Below are 20,093 nucleotides of genomic sequence, written 5' to 3'. Positions count from 1 at the left end.
TACTGTACACCACAAATTTTCTTGATTTCATGTTATATTTTTGCATTAACACGTATGTTAAATAATGTTCACTTTTAAATTTGTAATTTTTCTTGGTAAGTTTATATCAAAATCTATGTAGTAATTTGTAACCAACATCTTTTGTGCTTGAACAGAAAATAAAATAAAATGTATGGTATTAATTAGCATTTAAGAATCTATTTTCTTCACCATAAAAGTTTAGCTTTTTGATTTATGAACCACTCTTACAAACTGGTGAGAAAAGAAAACCAACTAAAACAAAACAAAGAAACTGAAGAGAGATAGATAGATAGATAGCCCTATACAAACGGACAAAGAGGCCATAGTCATAAAATTTCGACAGATTACATATTACTTTAATTTACTTCTGATTTCAAACTCATAAAACATCACACCGCCGGATTCTTGATCGAAGAGAGATAGATAAAAAGAGTTGATTCTTCCTCTATATTGATAGGTTTGGTCCAAGTTTTAACTGTTAAATTTCGCATCACTCGTGCTCGCTGAAGCCTACAAGCATTATCAAAACAATAGCAACCAAAAACAAAAACATTATATAAAGAAGATAATTTGTTTTCTGTTTTGGGATAACGAGAGAACTAACCCCAACGGATGTAACAAAGTTACAAACGGCACATTTCACAGATCTTGCTCCATATTGATACATCAGTAACATCCTGCAGTTTCCACAGTTCACGTGTGCCACTTGATTCGCTGAACACACACATGCAAGACATTTAGAGTTAAAAACTTAGAACATTTTTCATAAGAAACCGAAACCGAAACTAACCTAGACCCACATATAAACAAAAGTAGTTTTATTGTTTTATCATAAAAACCAAAAACCAAAACTAAATATTTAATTTTAAAAAAGTTTTGAATATAAACAAATAATAAATTAACCAAGACACACAATATAATATTAAATATTTTGTCCTAGTGTCGGTTATAATCTTAACTTAAACCCGTATAATACACATATTGTTGATAAAACGACGACATCTAATAAAAATAACTCGTAAAACTAGTTTTAAAAAGGTTTTTGTTTCTTGTATTCCCTAAACAACAAACCAACAAAAAAAATAAAAAACAATCAACAAAAAAATAAAATAAAAACTGATTAAACACCAAATATAAAGACCAATATGCATGTATTTATATAACCTTCGAGGGCAAGATTAACAGTGTGACAACAAGAACACTGAACACTTGTAGCTCCACGAATGTACATAAGAAGTGTATGACAACCTGCACACACCAACTGTGCCATCTCCGTTCCTACATTGCCCCAATCAGTTATTACAAAAAGAAAACTCGAATATCTCTTTTAACCAAACTTTTTTTTATGATCTGACCAATAATTACCCGGCGGAGGAACGGCAGTGACGGCGTTACAGACGGCACAACAGACAGAGGATGCTCCGGCGGGGTACATCAGAAGGTTTCTGCAACCTGAACACACTAACTGGCTCTGCCCACTTGTACTACCTACAAATCTCAAATTGTTTATGTCCTTTTTTGGCCAAAATAAATATAAATTAATGGAGTTATAAACACATGTGGAATNATTACAAAAAAAAAAAAAAACTCGAATATCTTTTTTAACCAAACTTGTTTTTATGATCTAACAAATAATTACCCGGCGGAGGAACGGCAGTGACGGCGTTACAGACGGCACAACAGACAGAGGATGCTCCGGCGGGGTACATCAGAAGGTTTCTGCAACCTGAACACACTAACTGGCTCTGCCCACTTGTACTACCTACAAATCTCAAATTGTTTATGTCCTTTTTTGGCCAAAATAAATAAATAAAAAAAAATTAATGGAGTTATGAACACATGTAGAATAAATAAATGGATTCCTGGGAAAATAATTGATCAATAGGGGGAACAAAAAAAACTGGAAATTTGAACAAAAAAAAAAGAACAATCTTTATTAAAAAAATTGTTAAAGAAACTGAAAACAGAGGATCTTTTTCATATAATAAAAATATTTTACCATGTGCCGGCGGAGGAGTGTACGACGGCGCCATCGCCGGCGCTGGAGGTGTTGGATATGGTGCAAGGGGGACTGGCATTATTAACTCCAAGAATGATGATTGCAAAAAATATTTTTGATAAATCTCTTCACTCTCTATACATTATATAATAATGGATTCTCTCTTTGTTGATGTTTTTAGTGACTCAGGAGAAGAAGACATATATCATCTTAATATGTTCTTCACTTCTTCTCCCAATTCCTCACTTTCATCATCTAAATACAAAGCACAATCAAGTAAGAAAATTATATCTAACAATTAAGAGAAAGATATCTTTAGTTATTTTCAAAAAGGAAAATAAATCTTAGCTATTATGAAAAAAATGAAGATAAGTCTTCACTATTTATAAAAGGAAAGGAAAAAAACAATTCAATGCTTGAAACTTAAGAAACATGTGAAGGACTACTTTTTTGGGGTTGGTCACACCATCGCCATGAAGCTCTTTGACTAGAGAGAGTGTGGAATCCTCGTTTATTATGTTTTTGCAGTTACATAACGTTTGGTTGTGTATGTTTTTGTATGTATATGTGTAATGATGTATTGGCGAGTTACGGGAAAAAGGAATGTGAATTGCGGAAACTCTGAAGTTTGTGTATTATTATTATGTGAGAAGAGGAGTGGGGCAAACACACACCCTCCTCTCTTGCAACTTGCCTTTATCAATTTAGATAGAGAGTATATAAATGAAAAAATAAAACTTTCTATTAAAAAAACAAAAAAGAAAAGAAAAAAAAAAAGAAAATAAAATTGAGAATCTGAACTTCTCGTAAAGAGGGCAACTTTTTTTTTTGAGAAAATGAGATTTTTTCTTGTATAATTCTAACTTTTCCTTATAAATAACCAATTTGGAACTCAGAAATATTTCAAAAATAAATAATCTGTTGGAGTTTAGTCTAATAGAAAGTTAAATTTCCATCTTTCCGCAAAAATTGGGATATAAACATGTCCGCTGATAACATATTATAATATATATATATATATATATATATATAATTGTTAATGATTAATTTAATATATCAAAATTTTGATTGATCGTGGACAAAAATTTAAGTACAGAAGTTAACATTTCACTTTTCCGCAAAAGTTGAGAAAAGATACGTCTATTGACAATATATATAACGTAAATTCTGATCGATGGTTGGCAAAAAGCTGAGCATGAAAGTTAAACTTCCATCTTTCCGCAAAAATTGGGATACAGACATGTTCGTTAGTAACATATTATAAATATGTTCGTTAATGATTAAATTAATATATCAAAATTCCGATCAATCGTTGACAAAAATTTAAGTGCAGAAGTTAACCTTTCACTTTTCCGCAAAAGTTGAGAAAATACACATGTCTATTGACAACATATATAATGTAAATTCCGATCGATGGTTGGCAAAAAGCTAAGCACGAAAGTTAACCTTCCATCTTTCCGCAAAAATTGGGACATAAACATATATGTTTGTAATATATTATAATGTATAAATATTTGTTCATTAACGATTAATTTAATACAGTAAAACCTCTACAAATTAATACTTTGATAAATTAATAATCACTATAAATTAATAAATTATTCTCGTCCCGAGTTGGGACAGTGTAAAAATGACATAATTTGATAAAATAATAAAATAGTTATTTTTTAGAAAATTTTATGTAAACATATGGTCCTATCAGTATCATAAATTAATAATTATATAAACTAAAATATATATATATATATGTATATATCTAAAGAAATGTAGTTAAATATAATTCTAATAGTGTTGTTTGTTTACTTTTGAATATTTATTCTTGATGAAACTCATCTCCAACATATGTAAAGAACTATAAACAAAATTATGTAAAACATAAAAGCATAAAAAACTATAAATAAAGAAAATACTAAAGAAATATGAATTAAAACAAAAAAATTATAGTTTAAAATAAATAAAAAATCGAAACTATGAGTAGATAACTCTCTTTATAATTTAATATTTTATTAATTTATCGAAAAAATAAAACTTTTATAAATTAATAAAATTTTAATATCCTAACATTATTAATTTATAGAGGTTTTACTGTATACATAAACTCCGTTGAGAAAAAATTAAGTGTGCAAGTTGTATAATCTTTCACTTCTCCGCAAAAATTGGAAAAATATTCATGTCCGTTGGAAACATATATAACGTAAACTTCAATCGAATTCAATATTTTTCACTATCAAATTCAATATATTTTCACTGTCAAATTCAATACATTTTTAACTTTTTGCATAAAAAAAAAATAGGTATGGTAAGGTTAAACCTCAGATAAAAAATATATATATGCAATCAATCCAAATTACTACGGGCCAGGCTAGGCAACAAATAAAATAAAACTTACCATGGGCCATGCACACAGGAAATTCAGTTACCCAATCAGTGGAAACTTAGTTTTCTCTCACTTTTGTTTTACCAAACCTACAATTTATTGTTTGGCAGTTCATTCAATTCAATCTTTTATCATTATTCTATAGGCTAAATCATAAAAGTGAACTTTTATATGAAAATGCAGTGGGTAAGGGTAACAATAAGTGTGATTATTTGGTTGGATATCATATCAAGTTTTGGTTTGCCAATGTTTGTTTACTTATTCGATGGGGCCAATTTCTCTTATATATGTTTATGCTTCTTTTTTTTCTAAAAACCCATTTTTTATATTCTTCTTTTATTATCTTGTTATGTCAAGTACACTTCACATGTGACATGGTGTAAGTCACGATCTCCATCGTAAAACCTTCCTTTGTTTTGTTATGGAATGTATATAATATTGTAATAATGATGATTTCTATGCTTATTGGTTTAAGTAACGAAGGTGCAATAGAAAATAGAATCTAAAATCAAAAGAAAGGCAGAGTTCATAACCTTTTTTTTAGGGGGTAGATCATGTAAGTATCATTAAGGAATAACATGTCGAGATTTTACAAAAGTTATAGACCTATACTGTACTTTACTATCTTGCCATAAAATAAATTAAAAACAAGGAAGCATAATCATTATGACCAGTTGGATCAAGTTTGTGAATCTTCGTCGGGTCCTTCTAAGCTGTTTTTAGTTCGTAACCTAAAAATAAGAATTGTCCACAATCGGTTTGGTGATCAAGTTGATAGGTTAGCTAGATTCGTAGGAGAAACTTCTCTACCAGTGGCATCGGTCATAGAATCTTTGCAAAATATGTATATGGGTTTACATTCTTTTGTAAACCCAAGCTATATATATATATATATATATATAAATTACAGATCTTTTGGATCAACCATTAACATCCAAAAGTTTCCCTGATTTAGAAAAGAAAGAAAATATGAGAGTTTGAAGAATGTTGTGAATAAGAAAAGGAAACACTATTCCGTTCAATACCATTATATATATGAAAACAAATGCTCTTATTCAAAAAGGAGGCAATATAGATGGCTGTGTAGATATGTGACAAAATGGTCGATTTTATGGATGGGAACAAGAGATTTTGAGGTCACAGTGGAAAATCCAAACATCTTGTCCAAAGAAATTGTAAAAGACACTTCAACATAAGATGCCATTTCCAGAAGCAAGCATACATAGTATAATATTTATCAATATCTCATTCCATCATGACCACCAAGCCAATGCATGTATGTATGCATCTATGTATATGTGCATGGTATTTGGAGGAATGGGAGGAGAGAAAGAATAAAAGGACAAAGGAAAGAGTTAGATTAGAACATTGTGGACATTGACGTCTCTAAGAGACGCTTGGATAGCCATCAAAGTGCGGCTATGGAGTTGTCCACGTCTTACTCCAAACTGTGATGGCTCAGCTTAAGAAGATGCATACAAAAGCCTTTTTTGTTTTCATTCGTTTTGTTATGAGAATGTGGTAAATTCTATAAAATGTAACATAATCATATAGAATAATCACAAAAGGAAGAAATTAAACCCACTATATATTTGTTCATATAATGGTACATTACCCCAATTCCGAACTCCTAACTACAAAATAAAACATATGCTAATTTAACGAAAACGAAAAAAATCTATAAAAATATGCACATAGTAAATCATCCAAACGAACAACATCATCAAATTGCAAAAAAAAAACAAAATGATTTACTAAAAAAATTCGTAGAAAATATATTTTACTTTTAACCTACGATATTTTGACGAAAACTTGAATTAGTAAAAATTAGTAGAAAGTTATTATAATCAAGAAATCCCAACACCATGAAGCTGTCATATATACGATCCCATTTGGCCATTTCTTGTCAAACCAAAATATTAAAACATCTATTACATTCCATAAATTAGGGTTTTTAGATTATAGATAAGCATCAAAGGGACACAAAACATGTAATAATAATAGAAGACTAAAAACTGAACCTAATTAATCTCAGTGAATCTTGAATCCAAACCAAACGGAGACTTGCTTTTTAACCAGTTGGTTTGAAACCGATTTTTTTTTTTGTAACGGTACTAAACAAAATAATGACCATAATATATACATTTTAAATTATTTACTAAGTCATTATATAACCACTTGTATCTATATTACCATTTTTGATTTACATTTTGTATTCTACTTTTTAAGTTATACATATTTACAAAGTTAATCCCTACAAAATTACACAAAATAATAACTAAAATATAGCAATTTAAAATCGAGTACTCAATTAAAGACAATACTTCGGTTCACCCCTAGAGGTGAACCTCTTTATTCATCCCTTTTTAAAATAAGGAAACAAAATTTGTATAACATCATTGTCAAATAAAATTAAAAGGCTTGTAGAACAAGGGGCAAGGTGGGTAGTAGGTTCTAGATGTAATATTTCGGTATGGCGAGATCCCTGGATACCAGATCTCCAGCCAAGACCAGCTAATGGTAGGAGGAGAATTCTACATCCTAATCTGATGGTCAACCATTTAATTAACCCACGTACGATGGATTGGCATATGCATATTCTTGAGGATTTTCTAGCGGATATTCCGCTTATCCGGAGTATGTCGGTTAGTAAATTTTTTAAACCGGATTGTTTGATTTGGCATTATACTAAATCCGGGATGTACTCGGTCAGATCGGGTTTTCGACTAGGCCGGGAATTACTTAAGGAAGTTGAATACGGGCGATCGTGCACCGCCTTGCGGTCACAAGCCTGGAAACTTGAATGCCCTCCAAAGGTTTAACATTTTTTTTGGCAGGTGGCGTCTGGTACTCTTCCTGTGATGGATCAGATCGCTCATCGGGGTGTTCGATGTGATGTTACGTGTTGACGGTGCGGCTCTGCGGCGGAGTCTATTAATCACGCTCTTTTTGAGTGTGTTCGCTCGCGTAAGGTTTGGGAGTTGTCTCCAGTTCTTCTACTCCCGGATGGCTTTCCCTATTGATCAGTGTATTCGAATTTAGACTTTATCTATTGGCGGGTGTCATCCCATTCTGGGTGTTCCGATATTTGTTATACGCTTCCATGGATTTTGTGGTCGATTTGGAAGGACATGAATAAGAAGGTTTTTCAGGGAATAGAGGCAGAGCCAAGTGATATTATGAAGGAGGCGGCTAACGATAAACTTTTATGGGAAGAGGCTAAGTCCTTCTCTGCGAATTTCTTGGATTCTCAACCACCTCTGGAGGTACGGGATATTTCTCCCCAATGTCAGGTTGATGGTTCCTGGAAAGGTTCATATCCATTGGTGGGCTAGGGATGGTGGTATGGTAATAGCGAAGATAGAACGCTACTTTTGGGAGCACAAAGCCTTAGACGCAGCCTTTCACCTCTTCATTCGGAGTTAAAAGCCTTAATTTGGGCTATGGAGTCTCTTCTGGCGGTGGGTGTGGACTGTCAGAATTTTGAGTCGGATTGCTCAGAGCTAGTGGGGATGGTGCAGGCCCCAGACGATTGGCCCTACTTCTTGAATTTGCTGGAAGATTTTTATTCCCTCAAACTATCCTTTCCCTCCTTCATTCTGACCCAGATTCCGAGGACGTCAAACGAGAGGGCATATTCTCTTGCTCGTTCTTCAAGATCTTTAGTTTCTGCACTTTATTTTGTAAACTCTTTTCCTCCAGTTTGGGCAACCAATCTTGGAGTAATCTTTTAATTTAATGTTTGGTTGAAAAAAAAAAAAAAAAACCTAAACCGTGAAGTGACCTTAGTGCAATGGCCAAAGGTAAGTCTTTAATGCACAAGACACCATCACACCAGGGATTGAGTCCCGCTCCCTACGAATTTAGGGATTAGGCTAATGGGCCGGCCTGTTATGACCCAATGATTGACAAAAAAAAAACCTAAACCGCTTTTTTATAAACTAAACCGATATATAATTTCGTTCTAATTGTAAAATCAACCCTAACCACCTTATTTGTAAACTTAAAGCGATATATAATTTCGTTGTAGTTATAAAATCTAAACCCTAAACCACCTCATTAGTAAATCCAAACCGACATATAATTTCTAACTAACTGAAAAATCCAAACCCTAACCACCTTATTTGTAAACTCAAACCGACATATAATTTTGTTATAATTGTAAAATTAAACTCTAACTACCTCATTCGTAAACCCAAACCGACATATAATTTTGTTTTAATTGTAAAATCTAAACCCTAATTCTCATTTATAAACTCAAACCGATATATAATCTTGTTTAATTGTAAAATCTAAACCAAACCAATATTTAACTTTCCTTAAATAAAAATATATAGAATTTGTTTCCTTAAAATTTTTTTCTTTTTAATTTAATTTTAATTTATTTTTTTAAACGAAATATTAGATAACCTAAGTATTTTTCGTCAATTAATATGTCTATAAAATCGTTACACCAATTTGACTCCTAAAATATCTCTTTAAAAATAATTAATATTTTCCTAAATTACTTTTTGTTTATGCTTATACAATCTTTACATTTAACATCATATTCTTGAATCGGTATCTATATATACAATTTTGAAGTACATTTTGGGTTCTACCCTTTTATTTATACTTATTTAAAAACTTATTTACAAAGTTATTTTTCTAAAAAGTTCCAAAAATATTATTACTTCAGATTTTGTTACCTAAATATTACCATTCTAACTAAAATAATATAGCATAATCAATATAGAAACATAAACTATGATATATTTAACCACACCTTCTATTGTGTATTAAAAATATTATATCTCTAAATCTTTTGCAAACGAAAAAATCAAAATTTGATTCCTATTTTGTTTTTTAAAACCTCTGGCTTTGATTCTTAACGTAGGAATAACTTCGATTCATATTTATTTAAATATTATAATTAATATATATAAACTTAAAATATACGAATATGTAAAATTAAAAGAAAAATACTATATAGTAGATGGGTCATAAAGAGGACATGTTGGAAATAATAAAATATCATTAAATTTGTGCTAATACGGGTTTAATTCTCATTTTATTATTTGTCAACACTATTAATTCTTTGTCCAAAAAAATATTAGAATATTTGACATATAAAAAATTAAGTTGATTTAACTAAGATTGTGTAAAATAATTAAATCATTAGGAAAAATGTGACTTAATCATAGCGTATAAGTGACTTACTATGTATTTAGATCACTTTTTTTTGTTATAGTAATTAGAAATCAAAATAGAATCTCAAACACTAAACAAAACAAACTAAATATAACAAAGAAATGGTCATGAAGTATATTGCGAGTTAAAAAATTAATTTAAATATTTAGCCGCACAAACGGTCGAAAATTTTAGTTATTCCTCTATTTGCAAAACATTCAATATTTAACAAACAAATACAGCATAAAATATAAATAATAATAAAAATTATATGCACGCGGTATGCGGTGTACCGCATGTTAAAGTCTAGTTATCCTTATAATATCTCCACTTCATTGTTATTTTCCTTTATCAATTAAAATCTTACAAACATTGCTTATACTTTATAAATAGTTTAAAATACTATATAATTTGGTTATATGACGGGACGGATTATAAGACTTGATGGGTTTGAATTAACATTAGTACAAATTTAAAATATTATTAATTTTATGTTAAAATACGAGATAAATCCACATTTAATTATTTGGTGAACACTACAAATATTAGAATATTAGATATATCAAATCAAGGTAATTTAACGAAATTCTTTAAAACAATTAAATCATTAACAAAAAAAATTCTTAATCAGATAATATCTTATAAATTACTTGTTATATATTTTATTATTTATACCAATAATGAACAATCCAAATACTACTTAACTAAATATAACACACTAATAGAAGTTAAATTCTATTATACTAAAAAAATTTTCCTGCAGGTTGAAAATCTAGTATCCATTGTACATAAGTTTTTTCTAACAAAAAGACGAACCAAATCAAAACCAAAATAAAACTAAACCAAACAAAAATTGCAAAAACATTTACTTGTTTTCACTTTCTTAAGAACCGATAATACTGAACCCGTGAACCGAAACCAAACAAATTGACCGGATCTCTCTCCACCCATGCGACTATCTATCAAAAAGACCAAAATACAGTCCGTATCATGTAAATGGGCCCAAAGCCCATAAATATATTCTCTGGCGCCGCCAGAAATGGAAGAAACCGAAACCAAAATAAAGTCTGTCTCTCTCTCTCTCTCTCTCTCTCTCTCTCACAGTCGCTCGCATAACCTTTTCGCCGAAACTCATATTCTCAGCCGAGAACAAAAAATTCAGCCATCACCGATCAGTGAGTAATTCGTCCCATCTCTTTGCTCGAATCATTTTTCTTCGATGCCCATTTCTTCTTATCATTTTTTTTATAATTTTTGTTTGGGGTAAAGTTTCAATTTTTATTTTCATCCCTTTCTGTTTTGGTATAGATATATATATTCAGAAATGGGTTGTACTGTGAGGGAGAAGCATGTGAAACCGAGCCGTAGGATCCGACCCGTTGCCTTTAGATCCGACCCGCCTCTATGTTTGATCGAGAGGATTGCTCTGTCGAAATCAATCGTCGAGTCAAGTCTCAAAAACCTTGTTTATCATCCAGGTCTTACTGATTCTGGCTCTGTTGTTAATTCGTCGAGCCCTAGCGAGTGGGGTTATTGTACTGAGGAGCATTTGGAAGAGATATTGCTTAAACATTTGGAGTTTTTCTATAACCAAGCTGTTTCCAAGCTTCTTGACTTGGGTTACCAGGAAGGTGTCGCGGTTAAAGCGGTTTTGAGTAATGGTCACTGCTATGGTGAGTTGGATGTTTTGACGAACATAATGAATAATTCATTGTCTTATCTGAATACCACTAGTTGTGATGGTGGTGAAGTTGAGACTGATTTTACTGATTTGAGAGATTTGGAGGAGTATTCGCTTGCTGGTATGATTTACTTGCTGCAACAAGTTAAGCCTAATTTGAGTAAAGGTGATGCAATGTGGTGTTTGTTAATGAGTGAGCTCCATGTTGGTAGGGCGACTACTATGGATATCCCAACTCCAAGTCCAGGGAATAGGGCTAGTTGTTGTTGTACTAGTACTAAGGATGATGATAGCAATAAAGAAGATGTTGGTAGTACTAGTTTAGATATCGCTGGTTTCATGGCGCCAGCATTGTGTCGTTTCCATGGAGGTTGGGATTTTGGGAACGGGGGAGGGCCTGAGTTTTCTGGTAACGGGTTTTCTACAAGCGGTACTGCTGAGTTAAAACTGCAGAGAGAGATTGATTGTCCGAAAAGGTTTAATCTTTCCCCTTCCATGAAGTCCTTGATGAAGCGGAATGTTGCAGCTTTTGCTGCTGGGTTTCGTGCTAGTATGAAGCAGAAGCAGATCCAGTCTGAAACTTGTGGCGATAGCATATCTCCTGCACGTGTGGAAACTTGTGAGCAGCAGCAGCCACGCAAGTCAGGGAGTGAAGAAAGTGTTGGTTCGGTGTTGGAGAAATTTCGTGATCTGAACCTTGATGATGATAGTCTGGAATCGGTGGGTGAGGATGGTAAGGATTGTGTGATAGTAAATCTGCTTCATCAAGTCAAGGATCTCGAGAAGAAGTTAAAGGAGAGGAAGGAATGGGCTCACAAGAAGGCAATGCAAGCTGCCCAAAAGGTTAGCGAAGAATTGGCCGACTTTAAGTCACTGAATAGTGAAAGAGAAGCAATCCAACTCCTGAAAAAGGGGAAAAAAGCTGTTGAAGAATCAACCATGAAAAGATTANATGAATAATTCATTGTCTTATCTGAATACCACTAGTTGTGATGGTGGTGAAGTTGAGACTGATTTTACTGATTTGAGAGATTTGGAGGAGTATTCGCTTGCTGGTATGATTTACTTGCTGCAACAAGTTAAGCCTAATTTGAGTAAAGGTGATGCAATGTGGTGTTTGTTAATGAGTGAGCTCCATGTTGGTAGGGCGACTACTATGGATATCCCAACTCCAAGTCCAGGGAATAGGGCTAGTTGTTGTTGTACTAGTACTAAGGATGATGATAGCAATAAAGAAGATGTTGGTAGTACTAGTTTAGATATCGCTGGTTTCATGGCGCCAGCATTGTGTCGTTTCCATGGAGGTTGGGATTTTGGGAACGGGGGAGGGCCTGAGTTTTCTGGTAACGGGTTTTCTACAAGCGGTACTGCTGAGTTAAAACTGCAGAGAGAGATTGATTGTCCGAAAAGGTTTAATCTTTCCCCTTCCATGAAGTCCTTGATGAAGCGGAATGTTGCAGCTTTTGCTGCTGGGTTTCGTGCTAGTATGAAGCAGAAGCAGATCCAGTCTGAAACTTGTGGCGATAGCATATCTCCTGCACGTGTGGAAACTTGTGAGCAGCAGCAGCCACGCAAGTCAGGGAGTGAAGAAAGTGTTGGTTCGGTGTTGGAGAAATTTCGTGATCTGAACCTTGATGATGATAGTCTGGAATCGGTGGGTGAGGATGGTAAGGATTGTGTGATAGTAAATCTGCTTCATCAAGTCAAGGATCTCGAGAAGAAGTTAAAGGAGAGGAAGGAATGGGCTCACAAGAAGGCAATGCAAGCTGCCCAAAAGGTTAGCGAAGAATTGGCCGACTTTAAGTCACTGAATAGTGAAAGAGAAGCAATCCAACTCCTGAAAAAGGGGAAAAAAGCTGTTGAAGAATCAACCATGAAAAGATTATCCGACAAGCAAAGTGGACTCAAAAAAGTTACTGGTGAAAGGGACACGGCAAATCTGATAGTAAGAAAGCTTGAGAATCAAAATGCAGAAATCCGAGCAGAGAGGGAGGGTTCCAAATTAAGTGCTTCAGAATCGCTTAAAGCGTTCATGGAAGAAACAAAGAAGGAGAAAAAATGCTTGAAGAAGCTTGTGGCATGGGAGAAGCAGAAACTCAAGTTGCAGGATGAGATTACCGCTGAGAAAGACAAAATCAATGCTCTTTATAGGAATTTAGCTCAGACTACACAGGATGAAAAGGAAATTGAGGTACGCTGCTTCATGTATTATCTTTATCTGTACCCTGAAAGTTCTCTAGAGTCTACATTCTTACAAATTTTGATTCTAGAATTGTGTGAAGTACACTTTACTTAGGAAGCCAAAAATGTTTAGACATGTCTCATTTTAGGCATTCATCTAGTCGCCAAGCTGGTCCTGTCTTAGATTGTAGTACGCCATACAAATTCAAGATCTTTCAAGAGGTATAGTCTGCATTTTCACTAGGGTGTATGGAACCTGGATTTGATATGGGTATAATCTTACAAAATCAGTTTTGAGTTGTAGAACTCAAGCCAGATGATTTGTTATAAGTTATAACTACTGCTAAGTTTCACGGGATAGCTTTTTTCTCTAAATGGTGGTCCATATATTCTTTCTGTTCCTGGGTGGGTTTTACCTAATTGCGGGGGCATCACCTATGTTGCTGCACATTTTGTACGAAACTTGCTTGCTTACTTGGACTGTAGCTGATACATGAAAGGTTAATATGTCGACTTGTTGATATATTTTCGTTCATATGTTATTCACAGGCGAAATGGAGGCAAGAGCAGAAAGCAAAGGAGACAGCTGTGGCTCAAATGGAGGAAGAACAACGCTCGAAAGAAGCAGCCGAGGGTCACAACAAGAGAAAGCTCGAGACTCTACGGTTAAAAATCGAACTAGACTTCCAAAGACACAAAGATGATCACCAAAGACTAGAGCAAGAACTCTCTAGACTCAGAGCCTCTTCAGATACCGACTCAAGCCACTTATCCAACAACGTTTGGAAACCCGAGAAATCCCAAGGAGAAAACATTGCTAAGCTGCTTGAAGAACTCGATAAACTTGAAGGGACTAATGAGAATGAAGCAAACTATGATCGAGAATGCATCATCTGTATGAAAGATGAAGTCTCTGTGGTGTTCCTTCCTTGTGCGCATCAAGTTGTGTGTGGTAGTTGCAGTGATAGCTTCTTTGCGAACAACAACAATGGCGGAAGGAAAGTCACTTGTCCTTGTTGTCGAAGTTTGATTCAACAGCGAATCCGTATCTTTGGAGCAACCTCATAAAAGCCGAAATAGCTTCTGGTTCCAAAGAGATCTTCACAACTTCAGTTTTTACTTTTGTAAGTAAAAAAAAAAAATGCTTTGAGAGATATTTATACTCAGCAAAATTTGTTTTGTTTCCGACAAAAGATCCTGCACGATGTAAAATAACCTTACAATCGTGATCAGAACTTTTAGAGCTAATTAATCTTATTGAGGATGCTCTTCAAATCGATTTTTGGAGAAAAACAAGTATCTACGGTTTGGTTTCTAAATCGGTATATTATAATACGGCTTTGGTTTTTGTTCGGTTAAAGTGGATTTGGGCATTTGTAAGCAAAAACACTGACAACCACAAGTTCTTAAAAACCACAATACCCTTATTTAAATGCTTTGCCTAGTTTTTTTTTCTTGTGGGTTTTGTTGTGTGGCCGTTATTTGCAAGAAAAATGGCTTCGTATGCCATCTCAAACACAATTCATACCGTAACCTTCAAGACCTCGAAGAGAATAAGTCCTTACAACGGTCTATTCGGTTGGAACTCCGACAAGAAAACAGACAATATCCGGCTGCCGCAACAACCAGCCTACCACGACGACGTCCAGATTCCTTTCTCTCTTTCGTTGGTAAACAAAACCTTCTTAAAGGGTAAACTCTCAAAACACAAAAATTCATATGCCTTAAGTCTTTTTTGAGATCTGAGTTTGAGTTCTATGCGTGCAAACAATTCATTTAGTGTATGTATATATCTCCTTGATTTTGACTACTAAGACTCATAGTATCCATCTGAAGAAGTATGTCTTATCTATAACTCTTCAAGCTATATAACAATTTTTTTTTTTTTTTTACTAGGAAGAGAACTAAAATGTTGCTACAAGGCAAGTATTGATGGGTTTAGTGCAACGAAGTTCCATGAACGTTGTGACTTCAAAGGTCCATGTGTTATCATAGCTTACGCTAAAGACAAGTCTTTCAAGTTTGGTGGATTTAGCCCAGAAGGTTATAAAAGTACTGACGATTATTACGATACATTTGATGCTTTCCTCTTCTATTGGCTCGACGATTGTGATGACCCAATCGTCCTTCCAAAGATTGGAGGAAGTGGAGCAGCTCTATTTGATTATGCACGCGGAAGGCCTCAATTTGGAGCTGATGGGCTTCTTATAGGACCGCCTTTAGCTCCCGTGATGGGCGGATTTGCGGGTCCGGATACGAACGCAGGGGTTGGCGATTTGAGGATGGCTAAATCAAGATTGGGTTTGTCATATGCTAAGAGGAAAGATGGGAAAGAATCTATCTTTGGAGATGAGAATAAGGTTAGTCTTGATGATGTATTGGTCTTTTGTAACCCCTATATTGCTTCTTTGTATTAAATTACAAAACCAATCGCAACAACATCCAATAAAAGTATCCAATAATTCATTTTCATTTATGTAATTGTACAACATTGGTTATACATACTTATTAGACCTAAAAGTCTACGAAAAGTGTGTTTATAACTACTAGTTGAAGGTGAAGAGAATCTTGTAAATTTTATAATATGCAACTATATATTTTATCTGTGTATACACACAAAAACAAATCTATATATTCTATAAACAGGATTATAGTTAAATCTTGATCCATGGGAGTGTTTGGTTTTGAGATTCAGTCTAGTGAACTATATAATGTTTTTTCTTTACCGAAGAATGTGATAGTTCATGACTTCATTGTTCATATGAGCTTCTGAATGATAATCGAACATGAACGGATTTTCCAATTCCCAATCGAAATTTAAATCAGCTGCGAAGAACTCTGGTGGATAATCGAATTCAGGCGATGCAAATATTTGGAAACCGGAATCTTCTTCTATTTGAGATTGTGAATTTCCTTGCAAGAAAGTAATACTGAATTGTTTGAGACACAATGACATTGATTACTGAATGGGACTTTCTCAGAGTTTGGATTTAATTAGTTAAACCAGAAAAGATAATTCACGGATATGCATGCAATCAGTAGAAGACCAGCGTGTGTAACTTGCATAACAAGAACCCTTTTCTAGGTCACTTGCTTGACAAGAACTCTCAATATAGTTGCTCAATGGCTCATCTGAAACCTCCGGTGAGTTGTTTCAGATTTAGTTGCTCTGGTATTTTCTGTCGCGATGCCAGAAGAAAAACCATTCCATATCTCGATTCGGCAAGAAGGATTTCTCTGTAACAAAACAAAACATTGATCTTTTATATAGTATTATGGGAGACTGGAAAAAAATGTATTTTTGTTTTCTCCGGTCAAAGATTTTCAAGAAGCAACATACGTGAAAGTTCCCATGGATCAAACTTGTATAAATCCATTTGGAATCATTTCGAGCTCGATCTCAAGCCCTTCGTTTCTTCTGTGCAGGTAATAACCCACAAGCTCTTCATCTGCTGGATGAAATCTGAAACCAGGTGGTAAAGATGATCCCACCATCGTATTATTGATAGATTCCACAGAACGAAACCCTAAGTCCTATTGTTGTGTTTCTTAGAGGAACAGTAATAAAAACAGAGTATACGGTGTCAGAATCCAAGGAAAACAGAGCGACAAAATTAAAGATAAAAGATGTAAGTTAATGATGCTGAACTGTAGTAGAGGAAGAAGGGAAAAAATGTAAGTTTGGACCATTTGGTAGAGATTATATTATAGGATATGTATAGCAGAAGAAATAAAAGAAAGGTTTAAAGGTTGGTTAAAAGTATTAACACAAACTTACATAACGTAGTGTTACAGATTTTAAAATAGTAATACTGACATCTATTTTTTCACATTTAAAAATATTACAGACCGAAAGGTTTTTTTTTGAAGGTTACTTGTCTGAAAGTGTATTGTAAAGTCAAGAACTTTCTTTGTTAGTTTAACAAGGTTAGAATTCGTTAATTCTTGTCTATATTAACATACTTAGTTTTCATTACGTAGATGTGTTTCTTACCAAAGAATGCATGAGACAAACACTTAGAAACTGTTTTTTTTCCCTTTCTATATTGGGCTTGATACTTGCGGCTGCGGCAGACGCATGTATAATTATTCGTTTTCTTACCGTAGGTACATGCATCATGACGCTGCAGCAAACACTACAACCTGCGTCTTAACATTTTTAAACGTTGTTTCAGTGATTAAAAACAAACATGCATCCATAGCCACCTGCGTCAACCAAATGAGCAATTGTTTGGTGAATAAAAATGTGACTTGGAATCTTTCTATTTAGTAAGTAACTTTTCATTGTTAAGCAATTTTTTTGTCTATGTCATCAAATAAATCTCCATTAACTAAAACCTTAAAAAGTGTTAAATTATTTCTTCTATCCGAGTTTTTAACCTTTTCGACATGACAAAACACCAAGTAGTTTGCTTTTAGCCTTTATTAGTGATTTCACATTAATTCTTCTTATATGTAAAATTAGTTTCTTCACCTAATGGACATCTAAAATGACACAAAAAGATGAAAAACTGAACCCAATATTTTGATGCAAGCATAAGATTTTATTTTAAAAACCAGAATTATTCTATATATAAAAAGAGAAATGGAGGGTTTTCAAGAAAATACATCAACATTTATAAAGTTACTAGATAAGATAAGACCCGCGTTATTACGCGGGTAAAATTTTTTTAAAATTATTAGAAATAATTAAGTAGTAATATACATGTTTTTAGATTTTATCTTGTAAAATTTTAATATTGAATATGAACCTCTCATATTTCATTTTAACACTCTCTCAGTTCCATTATATACGAATTTTAAGACTTTTTTTGCTCTATTTTATAATTTTTTCTCAAATTTCTATATATAATATTTATTAATATAACAATTTATTACTATTTGAACTATGCAGTATATTTTTCTATTGGTTGAAATTTTATAAATGACATAATATTTATTGTTTATTAATCTTTGTGCTTTTACCTAAAAACTTTTATAGGACAGGGAGTACCATTTAAATATCTATACCATCATAATAAACCATATTTTAAGTTTAATTATACATTTCATATTAATGCATAGAATTAAATATTTTATATCAAACACAATTAATATATCATATCAAACTATATCTTAGTAAGAATTGAGAATAAAAATAAAAATTAACAAAATATAATTCGCAAAAAAAAAAAACTGAAACATTCTCATCAAATAGCTGAAGATTCATTTCTATAAATTATAATTTATTTCGAGTTATCTTATGTTTTGACATATGCATTACAAAAATACATGTGTTGAAATTATATAATAAAACATTTAAAAATTTACTAATATTCTTAAATGATTTTTTTAAAATGATACATATTAATATTTAAAAAAAATTATAGTAAAATAAATTTCATCGTTAGACATTCAGTTTAGTAATCACATTTAACTATTTATATCATCGTAAAACCATAATTCACTTCTTCATGTATTAGAGTTAAAATTTTAATAACAAAAAATAATATGAGCATCATATGAGATAATATGCATATTGGTTAGTATTTCAAATTTAACCATAAAAAATCAGTTAACATCCACAAAACTTTTGAAAATCCAAAAATATCCTAAATTTTATTCATCTATATGTCATAATTTCATAAGTAATACTTTTGTCAATTTTCATCTATTAACCAAAAATTCATTCCTACAAACTCATTTTTTTTCTTTTTTTTTCTTCAAGTTTCTCATATTACTACATGCATTCAATTTTTAAAATAAAACATGTAAAACGATACCAATACACATCATGTATTGAATTTTTTTTATTATAGTTCATTATTCTTTCAAGATTTTGTGTACTTATTTACAATAAAATTTTATATTACAACGAAAAATACAATTTATATCCGACTAAAATTATTAAATAACTTATTTTACTATTTTTAACTTTGTTATTCGTTATTTATTGATTAATATACATGATTGATGAATTAAGTTTTTGCTTACACATGTCAAATTTTATTGAGAACACACATATAATATAATTAGCATACAATCGAAAATATATTGATTTTGTTAATTTTCCTTTTTGATTTAGAAAATAATTATTTTTAAATAGAAAAATGTAAAATTTTGTAAATATAATTAGCTGTTAATTAATTTTTTTTGACACATGTCAACATCTAATCAATATATTTGACATGTGTCAAGATTTTGTTAGTGAGTAATTTTAACATCAAGTTTTATATAAAAAGATTTTTAAAATATTAATTTGGCAATAACAAAAGTTTTGTCACTAAAGTATTATTAAAACTGCAGTGCGATATAGATTTACAAAAGTCGGGAAAACAACCGAACATAGTTAACTTGCAAATTCCGGTTAATTAACTCCATAAATCTCATCCTCAGGAAACAGACCCCGATGTTGTAAACAACAGCACCAGTTCAACACCAAGAGAAGAAGTTGAGAGTTAGACATCGGTCTAAACCGCTAAAACCTAACCTAACCATTACTTTTACTTTTGTTCAGGTTTGATCTTTTGTAGACTTCTGAAATAAAGAACATGTGCTTCATATTCTTGGCAATACCAAACCTTCAAAAAAACCTTGTTTTAATTAAGGAAATATATAATACAATTGGGCCGATCATCCCTAAATATAAACAAGATTACAAAAACAAAAGAGGAAAATAACCCAAA

The 20,093-nt window shown here is 32.5% G+C and overlaps 3 protein-coding genes across 6 annotated transcripts; 2 read left to right on the top strand and 1 right to left on the bottom strand.

Moving 5' to 3' along the window:
- Positions 183-2,702, bottom strand: LOC104741853 (protein LOL1). Of its 2 annotated transcripts, XM_010462776.2 has the most exons (6): positions 2,467-2,702; positions 2,021-2,275; positions 1,661-1,783; positions 1,186-1,299; positions 626-735; positions 183-531 (listed from the first exon to the last, which is right to left on the bottom strand). In XM_010462776.2, exons 2-6 carry the CDS (start codon positions 2,097-2,099, stop codon positions 493-495), a joined length of 465 nt encoding a protein of 154 aa, XP_010461078.1. In that variant the 5' UTR covers positions 2,100-2,275; positions 2,467-2,702; the 3' UTR covers positions 183-492. The 2 variants fall into 2 exon arrangements, with proteins under 2 accessions (XP_010461078.1, XP_010461077.1); XM_010462775.2 differs by having other exon boundaries at positions 2,021-2,702.
- Positions 10,628-14,707, top strand: LOC104741851 (MND1-interacting protein 1). Of its 3 annotated transcripts, none has more exons than XM_010462774.2 (4): positions 10,628-10,741; positions 10,889-11,308; positions 12,243-13,438; positions 13,978-14,707. In XM_010462774.2, exons 2-4 carry the CDS (start codon positions 10,891-10,893, stop codon positions 14,494-14,496), a joined length of 2,133 nt encoding a protein of 710 aa, XP_010461076.1. In that variant the 5' UTR covers positions 10,628-10,741; positions 10,889-10,890; the 3' UTR covers positions 14,497-14,707. The 3 variants fall into 3 exon arrangements, with proteins under 3 accessions (XP_010461076.1, XP_010461075.1, XP_019091829.1); XM_010462773.2 differs by having other exon boundaries at positions 10,875-11,308; XM_019236284.1 differs by having other exon boundaries at positions 10,875-12,194; positions 13,129-13,438.
- On the top strand, positions 14,875-16,028 carry LOC104741850. The gene is made up of 2 exons (XM_010462772.2): positions 14,875-15,120; positions 15,325-16,028. Exons 1-2 carry the CDS (start codon positions 14,922-14,924, stop codon positions 15,843-15,845), a joined length of 720 nt encoding a protein of 239 aa, XP_010461074.1. The 5' UTR covers positions 14,875-14,921; the 3' UTR covers positions 15,846-16,028.

Source organism: Camelina sativa, chromosome 14 (assembly GCF_000633955.1).
Source record: "Camelina sativa cultivar DH55 chromosome 14, Cs, whole genome shotgun sequence".
Taxonomy (NCBI): domain Eukaryota; kingdom Viridiplantae; phylum Streptophyta; class Magnoliopsida; order Brassicales; family Brassicaceae; genus Camelina; species Camelina sativa.
This window is presented reverse-complemented; position numbering and strand designations above follow the sequence as displayed.